General features: G+C 48.5%; 1 protein-coding gene across 2 annotated transcripts in view; it reads left to right on the forward strand.

Annotated features, from left to right (window-relative positions):
- The window catches only part of GSK3B (glycogen synthase kinase 3 beta), a 149309-nt gene extending 143300 nt beyond the window's left edge, over positions 1-6009 (forward strand). For both annotated transcript variants that reach the window (XM_042031729.1, XM_042031728.1), the window contains one exon: positions 877-6009. In XM_042031729.1, coding sequence (XP_041887663.1) covers positions 877-944 — 68 coding nt within the window. In that variant the 3' untranslated portion in view covers positions 945-6009. The remainder of the gene's footprint in view (positions 1-876) is intronic.
- The last annotated feature ends 7866 nt before the right edge of the window (positions 6010-13875 follow it).

Here is a 13875-nt window from a genome sequence, read left to right on the forward strand (position 1 = left end):
TTTAAGAGGAAATACCTGATGCATGCAGCCTATGAGAACACAGTTACAATGAATTTCCTTTTGGTATTTCTTTGCAAAACCTCTGTTTTCTTAGAAGGCACTTTGACACATGCCCTTGATCCTGTGACTTGTCTCTCTGTGAAGCACTGTCCCTCCCTGAGAAGAGGTGTTGGAAGCATTTACTGCAGAGATCCAATCCTCTAACATGTCATGTGCTTGCATAAACCTCATTACTGGCTTCAGGCCTTGATGTTAATCTGCTTCAGCAGTTCAGAGGGTGGCAGATCCAACTTGGGTTGAGCAACACAGAGTACAGCAGCAGACTTGAAAGACTTTCTGAGGCAACAAGTGCATGAATTGCACATTGGCACACCAGCTGTTTCTGACAGGGGAGCGGGCTTGTCACGTTCCTTGTCTGCGCTCATTCACACAACTAACAGGCAGATTTTATAAGAAGGACTAACATGTGAAACTTCAGCACCAGTGTGAAACCTTGTAGTGACCACAGACACTCACTGTGTAGGCTTTGGCCGTGTCTCTGTGCCTTGTCCTGCAGTTACAGTTCCGGGATGTAACACAGGCGACTTCTCTCTGTGCAGCCCGTGTTACAAACTGCAAAGCCTGCTGGAGCCCAGCCCTCAGCCCTCCAGGTTGCCCTTATCCTGCTTAAAGACCATCTTCCCCCTTTCCCCAGATTGGATTGTTCCATCTGCACACCCTGAAGTCAGGAGAGCATCCTAACCAAACACCATCTTGGTGGGAATTGTGGGTTTCCCCATGTGGAGAATGTCATAGCTGTTGTTTCCAATTTGTCTCTGTTTTGGAGGGTAATGCTGGTTGTTTTTTCTCTCTCCCCTTCTCGTCTGTTGTTTGCAGATGTTAACGCAGGAGAACGAGTTCAGACCAATAGTGTAGCTACAGCATCAGCCTCCAACTCCACCTGAACCAGTACCAAGCAGCCAGCTGCACAGGAAAAATCACCAGTAATTTGAGTCTTGCTCAGCAACACTGGTCACATTTGGAAAGAAAATTAAAAAGAGGAAAAAAAAAAAATCCAACAAAACAACAAACCAACCAACCTGTTCATTCTAGTGTTCAATTTTTTATTATTATTATTGTTGTTCTTATTTAACCTTGTAAAATATCTATAAATACAAACCAGTTTCATTGTATTCTCACTCTGCAGGGTGTCCGGGGCAGGGGACTAGGTGGGGGGAGGAGGGAAAGTGGAGCAATACAACACACCAATGTCTCCCCTCGACAATCTCTTCATGTTGGAAGTTTGCTGTTGTGTACTTCAGAACCAGGACTCTTGCCTCATACCCCCTTCCACAACAGAAAGAAGGAAAAAAACAAAACAAACCCCAAACTTCATTCTCTGCTGAAGTTCTTTTTTTTTTTTCCCCTCTTTTTTTATTTTCTTTTTAAGTGAAGTTTTGGACTTTGATGTAGTGCACAGCTTGAATTTGGTCGGGAGCTTAGCAGGGGTCATTCAACAGAGCTCAGCGTTTCTTGTCAGCAAATCCATATCCCAGGTTATCTGAAGAACTGCCCTGGCTCGGCATGGGGAGCAGGCGACGTGGTAGGAAAATAGGTTGCCATGGGGTGGGGGGGAGGGTTTGCCATGTGTCTAAGGCTTGAACCGCTAGCGGAAGCCTTTCATCTTAAAAATCAGTGCTAGTGATGAGGAAATCTGCAGCTTCATGTGGGAAAAGTCTTGCCCGAGCGAGTGATATATAATATAATACACACACATGCACAAACAGCAGTGGTCGGCTCTGCTGAGGCATCCCCTTTGCCCAGCCGGAGCTCCTGCTTCCCGTGTCTCGGGCCGGCTCCCAGCTTCAGCAGAGAAGAGCGGACGAACAAAATCCTTGGCAGGGGCAGGGGCCCAGCTGGTAGATGGATGTTAAGGGACTTTTTGGGAAGTGGCCACTGTGAAAGTGTGTTTGGTTGGGTTTTCTCTCTCCCCATCCCTCCTTGGCTCTTGATTTGAACAGGCTTCCCTTTCCTAAGGTGCATACAGGAAAAGGACACCAGGGTTTATAATGTGAACTGTAACAGGCTACTGGTTTATTTTGTAATACTTTCTTTTTTAACTGCAGTTTTAACTTGCAGGATGCCACATTCTCTGATAGTTCTGATTTTAAATCCACAGCTAGAATCTGTATTTAATTTCATCTTTTTTAACCTCTTGCTTTTTCTTCTTTTTTTTGATCTCTATTTATTGATGCGTGTTGCCACGTCACCATTATGTTTTTACATTGGTAGAATATTAAAATACACATCCGAATGCTCTTGACGGTAATTTGTACCTGCTGACTTGTAGGAAAGCTGGCTCTATATGAGTGTGTGTGTATATATATTATATAAATATATACATGTATACATAGATACAATACTGCTTTTTTTATTTTGTCTACGATCTCGAATCAGTCTGACTGAAGCGTGAGGTGAATGCTTGTTCTAGTCCATCAGTTCAGGGTCCAGGCTGCCTCCCTGCGACGGCGTGTGGTGCGAGCATCCACGTCTCTCTTCCTGAAGTCAAAGCAATATTCCTTGCAAAAGGGTCAGGTGGGCAGCCGGATGCAGCCCCGGCACGGAAACGAGACTTTTGGAGACCTGATCTTGTGGTAGGCTTGCAGTTGGTGTCTGCTCCAGCCTTATCCTTCTTCAGAGAAACTGTAGTTGCCTTTGGTGCTTACCGAGCCGTTCCTCGACCTGTGGATCTCTAAGGCAAGCAGTTGCTTTTCGGGAGCACGTGGAACCTTCGTGTGGCCCGGGGAACCGGCAGTAGCGGCTTTGGAAGCTCGGCCGCCGCAGGGGTGGCAGGGGCTTGGGCACGAGCTCGGTGTGTTTCTTCTTGTACCTTTTATGCTGTTGACGTGGGATTTTTTGGAAACTGTCTCTTAGCAGCCCTGGAACTGATAAAAGCTCTGCCCTCTCCCTCCTGCCTGGCACGCAGTGGGTTTGGGGAGGCAGGAGCTGATTGAAGAGGTGAGTGACCACCTACCGTGAAACCGATAAACCCTCATGTTATACCCCTCGGCGATTTGCTGTTGGGCACACACACAAAAAAAAAGGTTTTAAAGCTTTTTTGCATTCTGGCTGGCTGCAAAGGAAAGCACACCCACGTTGAGAAACAGAAGGCTTTCCAAATCCTTACCTGCAACTTAATAGAAAGGGCTGAAGAGCGTCTTAACGCATGCGCTCGGCTAGGCAGTGTCCTGAAAGGTAAGTGAAGGGGCTTGGTTGACCCAGTGATCCAAATCCATGCAGGAGACTCAAAAAGTAGGACAGTGGCAGGGTATGGATCTGCTGTATAGACAAGACTGCTGAAGCATTGGCCACAGATGCTGTTATTTGGAGGCAGTAAATTACTGAGTCTTTAAAAAAAAAAAAAGTAATAAAAATATCGAAGAAAACTTGCTGCTTGTGCCAGGACACGTGGCTTTTCTTTTTCATTTTTTTGTTAAAGACTGGCAGAGGGGAGTTCAGAGCGTTTCTCTCTGGTTTTGTGACTGTGCTGGCGTCTGTGTGTGTCTCGTGTGTGTGTTAGGCGGGGGGGGAGGGTCGGGGTGCCCCTCTGGTTTTATTTCTGTTTTCAAGGATCATAACAGGATCACACACTCTTTTATACAAGTTAGATCCAGGTCTTTGAACAACCTTTTTTTGTAAATAAGAAAAAAAAAAAGAAAAAAAACACAGAAAAATAACAACAAAAAACAAAGCTCCTCACCAAATTCAAGCTTGTACATTATCATTATTTTTGGTTGTTTCTGAATTATGAGTTTTATTGCTTTGTATGTAAATATGTGGACCCAGGAACTGTTATTAATGAGCAAAAAGTTACCGTTCAGGGCAGTGATTCTGTTTAATAATCAGACAAAATGTAGACGAGCTTTTTAAAGCCATATAGTTTTAACTCTGTACAGTAGGTACCGGCCTGTATTATTGTAACAATAACTCTAGCGATGTATAGTGTATCTATATAGTTTGGAGTGCCTTCGCTTCCATGATTTTTTGAATTTTATTTCCCTTTTATTTTTTTCTTCTCCTTCTTTATTAACGATGTCTCCTGCCCCAAACCCACATCTTTGCTCCCCCCTCCCCGCCCTGCTTTCTAACTCTTTGAGTGCTGTAAGGTTTTGGTGATACCCTGATCAGTAGTGGAACAAAAAGAAACCGTCTCCACCGTCATTTACTTCATTGGAGCCGTGGCTTTGTTCTGGAAGTCTCCAAGGTGCCCACCCTGCCCTCTGCTCCTCCCGCTAGCAGCAGCTGATTTCTTTCCGACCCTTGCCCTAGCAGGCCCGGTTAGACTTTGCTTGTCTCTCCCCTCAGCCCTGCACCCAGGAGCCATCTGGGCAGCAGCAGCTCCCAGGAGGCTTGGCCTTTCCACCCTCCCTGCGGCTGTGCCGGGGGCAGCAGCGAGCGGAAGGGGCCCCCAGGGAGGGAAATCCTCACATCCCGAAGGGTTGCTGTGCTCAGAGCCATTTGGCTGCGGTGGGAGCGGGGGCATCGCTGTAGGAGACTGCGGTGGTTTTTTCTGCCGGGAGGACTTTCTGTTCCCTTTCTTCTCCCTATTTTTCCCCCACATCCCTCCCCAAAGTCACTTTTGTTTTCTTGAGATAAGTTTAACATGACTCTTAATTTCTTGTGCCCAGCACGAAGGCCTTGTTTCTAAAACTAGTTTGCTTGTGTTTTACTACCTTGTTAGTATTCCACATAAGATTGTCTTGAATGGGAAAACACGTAACTCTTTACCAAACCAAAGGTTGCTGTTTTATTTCGAAGCATCTCGTGTTCATTCCAGTGAAGCAGAGGCTGCACTTTCTTTCTGGTGACACGAAGGTCAGTGATGCCAAGCTGTTGGTGACAGTCTGCTCAGAGCTGTCCCTCTCTTCTTTTACTCTCTTTCGGGCTTCTTTTTTAACCCAGTGTGGTCTTGATGTGTCCTTTACGTCAGCCCTGCTGTTAGTGGGTCCCTGAGCTGGGCTGGATTGCAGTCTGTCTCCCCTGATGGACACTCAATCAAGACACTGGTGTTCTTTACTATTAAACTTATCTACCTTGCTAGGGAAAAAAGAAAAAAATTACCTGCAAAAGAAAATTGACTGGTAGAAGATCCCTGAACACTCTGTCCCGTTATTTCGAAGCCAAGCTTTACCCAAAATAATGGCAGGTGCCTGCGACTTGCCACCTAAAATTTCCCCCGGTTTTCAGTACTTGGAAAAGCAGAAGTCAAGCAGCCTGTCAGACTCGTACTCCTGTTCTAGGAACCTCAGCCACCGCGGAGAAAAAGGAAAAGCCGATGAGGAAAAGCACAGTAGGGTATTCGGTCCGGGCTCTGCCTTCCGGAGACTGCCAGCGGGTACCCCTGGGGTGGCAGCTGATTTCCACGGGGCTCTCGGCCGGTTCTGGTCGTAGTTGGCTTCGTTTTGCAACACTGCAATAATGGCAAAACGACAGGAAAGGAAAACAGTACCTAAGGGGTTAGCTCGAGAAAAGTAGCTTCCTTGTGTTGGTCTTTCTCAATTTATTTTTAATATATATATATAAAATATATTTATATATATATAATTTGCTTGCCTGTAAAATTTGCGTTCATTAATGTGTTGCTGATGGATCACTTGGGCCTGTACACACCAATTAGCGTGACCACTTCCATCTTAAAAACAGAAATCTAAATATATATATATTAAGGACTGTGGGTTGTATACAAACTATTGCATACACTTGTGCAAATCTGTCTTGATTTAAAGGAAAAGCAAAACCTGTATAACATTATTACTACTTGAATGCCTCTGTGACTGATTTTTTTTTTTTTTCATTTTAAATATAAACTTTTTTTGTGGAAAGTATGCTTAATGTTTTATTATTTCCCCCACCCCATTCCCCTTGTAAATAGGTTTTGTTCTGTGTGACTCGGTTCGGAAATAGTTAACTGGTACTGTAATTTGCATTAAATAAAAAGTAGGTTAGCCTGGAAATGAAATTTAAAAAATACCAAGTGTGTGGTCTTTATTTCAAAAAATTGCCCTATTCTTCCCTCCTCCTCTCTCCCTTCTCTGACCCTTGTTCCTCGCCCTCATACCTCTTTCCACTCTGCAAGAATAGGTGGACGTGAATCTTTGTAATAGTAAAGAAAAACCTCAAGAAATGAGCATGTTTTCTTAAATGAGCTGTGTTATTCCATGCTATTTTCCAAGAGATGCCAGCTTGTCTATGATACCGTTTGATTTGATGGAGAGAGGAACCCTGGGACATAAATATTTCAAATTGAAACCAACCAATCTTCCTTTACCGTCCACCTATAGATACAAACTTAAGGACCTGTGTAAACTGCTGGCTTTGAATCCTGCACTCATGGTTGTTTGGGTTGTTTTTTTTTTAAATCATTGGATCCCATTAGTAATGTTATTTGGTGGTGATCTGTAAAGTTTGTCGAGACCACGTCCAGTGGACCGTTCCTCCAGCAAATCAGCACGTAGCTATCTCTGAGTTGGGTTTCCGGTACTGGATAATGTATGTATTAAACATGACATGTCTATTAGCGCAAAAAGAAAAAAGAAAAAAAAAAATAAAAATCCTTTTTTGGGCTGGCTGACCTGGCCGAATCCATTCTGTCGCTATCCTAAAGGCTAGATGCGAGGTCATGTGACTGCTGCTTCAATAAAAACAAATTTATATTGCAAAGAGACTCCTCTTGCTTTGTTTGTGTGCCACGAGCCGCGGTTGTTCCCGTGAAACCTCTGCTGGGCTCCGGGCTGGAGCCCCTCCAGGACAAGTGGGAGCAGGGTGGGAAGGGGCCCTTGATGGGTCCACACCGTAAGTGGTGAGCCAGGATCCACTTGATCCTCTCCTGATTGCCAGATGTGTGTCTGGGAGGTGTTCTGGCCCCTCCTGGGTGCTGAAGCTGTGCCCCTCGGAGCAGGTGCTGCCTGCTCCGGCTCCCTGACTGGGCTCAGGGCTTGATTTGTGCAGGCCCTGCTGCTCTGGGGCAGCGGGGTGACAGGGCCGGGTGGCCACCCACAGCCTGGCTGCCCCAGAAGCAACACAGTGAGCAGAGGCTGCTGTCTCTTCCCTTACCTTGATCCCACAGGGCCACCAGGATTCGGGATGCGTCCAACTCGTGCTGAGTCTGGGGCTGCTCTGCTCGGCCAGTCCGGCCCTGGCGTCCAGGGTGGCCGGTTACACCTGCAAACGCATCACTGCCGGAACTACAGCACCTCTCTAGGTGAGTTTATCTATTTAAAGCTTCCTTCTAGTGGGGAGTTCATCACAATCCCCGCTGATTTGGGGTGGTGGTCAGTCATCCTTGGGCACTTCTCTGGATGGACATGCACTGGGGCTTCCTGTCTCTTCTGAACTTCCCTCACCTGGAATGCAAGCTGCAGGCTCTCTTTATGTGCTGTCTTTTCACAGGGACTCTCAGCTCCAGTCTCAGGTCTCTCTTCTGAAGGCCAGAGCCAAATGAACGGGACTCAAGCACCTTAAAATTTCTTGCTAAGCTGACTGGAAGGGGATCTTCAGCTCCTTCACATCTTTGTAATGTTTCCAATTATATCTCATCTACAGTTGTTTTAAACACCCTCCGTAAGCTGTGAGTACCAAAAGCAGACAGAGGTCCCCTGCAGTGCTCTCCCCAGTGCCAATGAAGGCACTGGAGAACATTTTGCAGCTGGTGCCTGTCTCCTTACCTGAGGATTGCATTTGCCCTTCTGCACGGAGGCTGCAGCTGTCCAGTGTATCCAGCCCTGCCTCCTGTGGTAACTCCTGCAAGCATTGCCAATGGGACTGTTACAGTTTCATATAGTGTTTATATTCCAATCAACCTTTTTAAAGATGTAATGAAACACCTTAGCACCAAGAGCCAGTCCCTGCACAACCTTCCAGGGAACATCATTCTGTCACCCTGTGAGAAAATACTTTTTGAGACCCATCTGCAAGCCAGGGTCGAATCCACTTAGCTGTCGGTCACCAACGCCTTGGAATGATTTAAAATGCTAATCCGAGCGTGAAGCAGCCCCAAGCTGAATGCAGTACAAGAGTCTGCTCCGCTGATGGGCTTTGTCTTTATCGAGCGAGCTGCCAGCCATCTGCGTTGGAATTAGAAGTCAGTGTCAAGGCTACTGGCACCATTTGTTATCTGGAAGGTGGCAGCTTTCAGGCTGCTGGTGAGGAGGTCCAGGTGACTCTCTGTGGGAGAAGAACAAGAGCCACAAAGGAGGAGGAAGCAAGCGAGCCGCAAACTGCGGAGGGGAGAGAGAGGAGCACTGCAGTTTGTGTCTGAGGCACCACGTCCAGTTGCTTGGAGACAGCAAGCCCAGCAGATGGTACACAACCTCATCAGCCAGCCTGGAATCTCGCTTCCCTCCCTAGGCTCCAGGAAGGGCTTGGCTGGGCCCTTGTCCTGTCATCCCTTGCTAGTCCTGGAGGGTGGTGTTCCTGGCAAAGGACTGGCTTTGCTAAACCAGCTGTGCACAGCAGCTGCAGGGTCAGACCCAACTGCTGCCAAATCCAAGCAAGGTGTGTAGCTGTCAATGCCCCACGGGGCACGGCAGGAACGCCAGGCTCTGTCTGGGTGTGAGTGTTGTACAATGCGAGGCTTTGGAGCAGAGACCAGACCCCCAAACAAGCTCCTGCTGGAGCTCACCTCAGGAGACAGTGCAGGTGAGTGCTCAGGGCTGTAAGGGAGAGCTGAACTTTGCAACAAACACCTTCCTTTGGTCAATGCAGGAATACAGCCCTGGATCTTGCTGCACACCCAGCTAATTCCTGATGCCCTGGCACAGACATTTTCTTGGTGTATCCTATTGCCCCGAGTCTGCATGCAGTTAGGTACATCTCCCATGCAGTCAGTGGAGTTAAAGGCTTCTCTTCCAGGAATTCCCTGCTCTCTGCACCACCCCTCTCTGCTCACAAACCCCAGAGGTAAGGCTGGGTCCTCCAGGACAAGTAGGGAATGAACAGCCTCTTCCCTTGTGGAAGCTTGTGAGTGGCTGCAGCGGGGCATTTGTGACCGGGGTGCTCTGCCCGGAGAGCTGCGGTGCGGCAGCCTGCCCAGGCCCAGGGCTGTCTGCAGAGCCCCCTCGCTTGCTGCAGAGAGACAAAATGTGGCCATGGGCAAACAAACCCTCATCCCCAGGCAGAGCTGCCTGGCACAGCACAAGCACCCGTCCCAGGAGAGGAGCCACAGGCCCTGTGTACAGTGGCAGGCCCAGGGGACTGAGAATGAAATGGCCTGATAAACAGAGAGATTGAGGGGTTTGGGCTTTTTGGTAGGTATTTTTTTTTTCCCTAAGCAAAGTTTCTAAAAACTGGTGTAAGGAGTTAGAACAGGACTGTTCATTGTCACTGCCTGCTTGACCTCCCTATGCTTTACGTCACCTCCAAGTGCTAAGCAGTCACAGGGGCCAGACCACTGCTGCTGACAGAGGAACGTGTGTCAGATCCTGTCAGAGGGAGACGGGGGCTGCAGGGAGCAAGGCAGGGTCAGGTGTGTGGTGGGAGCAGCACGGGAGCTTGAGAGGAAGCAAAGGGCACTCATCCCCCTCTCACCAGATCCCTGTTAAAACCCTCCACAACTCCCCAGAAGCAGGCTGCAGCCACGGGGGGGATTGGTCTCTTCTTCCAGGTAACAAGCGAGAGGACAAAAGGAAATGGCTTCAAGTTGCACTAAGAATGGTTTACACTGGATATTAGGAAAAGAATTCTTAGTGGAAAGGGTTGTCAAGCCCTGGAACAGGCTGCCCAGGGAAGTGGTGGAGTCACCCACCATGCCTGGAGATATTTAAAACATGTGGCACTTAAAGACATGGTCTAGTGGTGGACTTGGCAGTGCTGGGTTAATGGTTGCACCTGGTGACTTTAGAGGTCCTCTCCAACCTAGACAATTCTATGATTGTTTCCTCTGGCATAACAGCAGCCGTGCCCTCCTCTTCCTGCTCCCTTCTGCAGCTCATTCCTGTAACCAAATCCTTTGCCAGGCCAGAGAGCTCAGGAGGAAGATGGTGCTTACTGGAAAAACCCAGATTGTTTGAGAGCATTTTTACTCAAGGAGAATCATTGATGTTGTTTGGAATACTGCCATATGTTAGCAGCCTTGGGAAAAGGGACTGACCACTTGGGGACTCTTTGGACCATCTCAGTTACACCTCTTTTAAGATTTTTGTTTCATAGCACCAGGCCTAGGAACAGGTTGGTCAATGGAAGCTGTTTCTGCTGGAGACAACAGATTTGGGGCCCACACAGCAATGAAAAAATGGTTTGCATTTGGCTGGAGGCAGAAAAATTATGTTGGCAGGCAGAGAGGCTTCAATTCAACAGGTAAGGAACCAACACAGTATTTGCAAGAGGCTATTACTGGCTCAGTAACAAACAAAAGAGATTCTTAGCATCAGTCCTGCAGCAACCCAGGGAGAGAGCAGCAAATGCAACTTTTAAGTCTCTACCAACCTTCATCTCACTGCAATCGGCACCACAGGGGCACTGCACACTCCTGGCCGCTCCTTGGGGACAAGGACCAACATTCCCAGCACTGACTGAGGAGCTCCAGGATGGGCCAGGGGTGCAGGCAGCCATGGGGGAACTGGATGGGATAAATCTCATCTGGCTGGGCTGTGCAGTGGGTCCAAGCTGCTGTAGAGCAGTGGGCAGCTGCAACACTGAGTGTTGGCAGGAGCAGCCACAGCTCTCAGATCTGTTGGGGATGGTGTGCTGAGCCAGGCAGCACATGTGGATACAGGTAAGAAGCCCTGCAGGAAGGAAATGGGAATAGGACATCCCTTCTGAATGCTACGAGGGATTGGGATGTGGCACATGGGAGGAGGCCAAGAGAAGTGGCCTTGAATCCAGCCAGAAGTGGAGGAAAAGCTGTGTGGGGTTGATGCAGCGTGTGGGAGAAAAGGAGAAATGAGAGAGAATGAATGGTATGATCAGAGCAGAGAGCCAGAGCTGCCCTGCTCCACGGGTTTCAGCCTTTCACACCCTTCCCCTCGGCCGGCTGGGGTTTTCTGTCTCATGGAGTGTCTGTCGCGATGCTTTCCTTGCCAGTTCTGCGCCAGGCAGTGGCTGGGAGGAGAGGTGGGAGCCTTGGTCCAGGGTGGTCCCAGGAAAAATTGAATTTACTAATCCAGGTGTACACATTCTGTCTCGGGGAGTTGGCAGTTTTGGCAGATGTTCAAACCAATTCCTGCCCCTCTGGTGGGGTGGAAGGCAGGCACACAAAACAACAGCTCCCCATCCAAGCCCAGGTCCGACTCTGGAGGTGAGGAGGCTGGTGGATGCCAGAAAGATACTGATGCACCAATCATAAAAACACAGGAAAAGTTGAATGAACAGGACTTTGGTGAAAGCAGAGACAGGACCTTGAGGAGATAGTCAGCAACAGTGCAATTGGGCCTTGTTAAAAGCCTTGGACGTATGAGAACCGTATTTGCAGGGTTAATCCCACTCTCCTAAAAAAAAAATTGTGTGAGGGCTGAATTGAGCCCAGTGAAGTATCAGGCAAATCCTGTGCACTTGCAAGACCAGGAGCAGAGAGAACAGCTCAGAAAGTGGAACTCTTTTAACAGCACCACATGCAGATCTATGGCAGCAACTTCTGTGCTGGTCATGTTGCTTTTAAGGGAGGCAGGAGAGATGGGGAGTGTGGGTTTGGTGTGGTTTTCTGCTGACAGAAATGCAGATACAGCACGTGTCCAGTGAAGAAGGACCCAAAGTCCTTTTTGCTGAACCGTAGTTGCTGCCACAGGATTTTCTCCTCCCACACCACTGGAGCCATATCAGCAGGGAAGGCCTGGTACAATTTGCATTCATTCATTTACTGCCGAGACCAATTTTTCACCATTCTCAGGGCACAGTGCCCCCAGAGGCCCGTTTGGCTCAGCCTGTCTCCCCCACCTGCCAGGAGACAGGAGCCGGCAGAGCAGCACAGCCAGGCTCCCTCCCTGTGGGCAGCTGCTGAAAGAAAAGCGGGACAAGCTGCATTTTCCCCGTGTTTCCACTGTATTGGTGCAGCCCTGGAGGCATCTGCTGTGTTTGTTTCGGGTACGGGCTCCTCCCCAGGGTTGTTCTGTCTCCTGCTAGGAGAGGGAACGGTGCATTCTTATGCTGTTGATTTATGATCCCAATTCCCTCTCGCTGTGCTCGTTTTCTTTCTCAAAGTACATTCTGCAAAGCTTGAAAAAAAAACCCCCACATGACACTGGAAAGCAGTTTCTACAGCAGAGTTTCCTGCAGGAATCCTGCTGTGGCCTTCAGTTTACATGCTAGGCAATGCCATGTGGAAAAGATGGCTTTACCCTGACGGTGTCCCTTAAATCATAATAGAAGCCAAGACATTCATAGTGCACATGTGCACATGCCTGTGCACAGCATCTGGAGTCCCCTGCCCCCTTGTTATCATGCAGAGCTGTATCCTTACAGAAGACCAAAGTGCTGCAACCTCTGTCCATTCCCACACCTGTTGGAATACTTACCTTTTTAAAACCGCATCAAATTGTACAATGAGCCACATGGAGAATGTTTGACAGACCATCTTCAGAAATACAGCAAATGCCTCAGTGGATTGGTCTTCCTTTTCTACTGCTTTTCTGCTGCATCAAGTTTTCCATGTCTCTCCTATTACATTGGATCTTGTGATTCATGTTATCCCCCCTCCTTTTAACCAGGCTAAATTTATCAAGGTGGCCTGAGGCTACAGAGCTGATGCCTGCACAGCTTCTCCTCCCACACTGGGGAGAGTGTTTTGTTCTATATTTTTGTATTTGCTACCTTCCCTCTCACGGTCTAGCTACAAATACCATGAGAATTGCCCCAAATCCCCAGTCCCTAATGGGATCATCCTCACAGAGTCCTAACCAAAACTTGTCACCCCTCTCTGACTCCTGCCACAAGTTGTAGCATGTACAGAGGCTGCCTGACCCCAGCAGTCCCCTGGTGCCCCTGGTTTAGTGACCTGGAGACAGGCAGTGGTTTGGTGCAGCTCTTTTTCCTCTCTCCAGCTCTTATTTACTGCCCAGTGGAATACAGGGGTATTCAGGCTCCTTTCTCCTCTGTCTCCCCTCCCTGTAAATTCCTTTCCCTGTACCCTGCCCCAGCCCAATCCACAAAACGAAGACCTGCTGCAGAATTTTGACAGGAATGCATTAATGAGCACCATTTTTGACCAGCTGCTGGTTTGTGTTTTGTAGGAGCAGTGCTATGGTCGGGATTAGCCGGGCCACACCTGAGCTTTACAGACCCAGCACAAGGAACAGACGACCCACAGGGAGAAATGATGGAAGCAGGGAGACATCAGCCTGTTACCATGTTAGCACTGAGGGCCAATACTGCTGTCGGCTGTGTAAGCTGTAGCCATCAATGAATGAGCATTTTGGGTGTGGTGGTGTGGCTGCGCCTGCCCTCCTGAAACGTGGTGCTTGGTGTAAATGTCCCTTTATGTGCTAAGGCCACAGCCCTCGGGAACTTTGACACGTGAGTGCTGGAGAGCTGAGCAAGCCTTGAGCTCTGTGACAGATGCACTGCGCCTGTCTGAACCCGCTGCTTCCCGACATCCGGAGCTGGTTCACCCCCGTGCCTGCTAACACTGCAAAGCCAGCACACGGCAAAGCCAGCACACGGCAAAGCCAGCATCCTTTCTGTGCAGCCCCTGGAGCTGGAGAGCCAGAGTGACTAACACTGTTCCAACAAAAATAAGATTCTTTCCAGAACAGTTCTTTGCAGTGATAAAAAGCAAGAAGAGGTCAGTCCGAAGAGTAACATTTCTGGAAAATACATCAGCCCCACCATGCCTGTGTCATCCTGCTATCACCTAGATTTGTGCCATGCTCTGCCTGGTTGTCAGAAACCACTCTGCTGAGGCCAGGA

Source organism: Corvus kubaryi, unplaced genomic scaffold, assembly GCF_017639235.1.
Source record: "Corvus kubaryi isolate FWS band 111438036 unplaced genomic scaffold, C.kubaryi_AGA036_p1.0 37341, whole genome shotgun sequence".
In the NCBI taxonomy this organism is placed as follows: domain Eukaryota; kingdom Metazoa; phylum Chordata; class Aves; order Passeriformes; family Corvidae; genus Corvus; species Corvus kubaryi.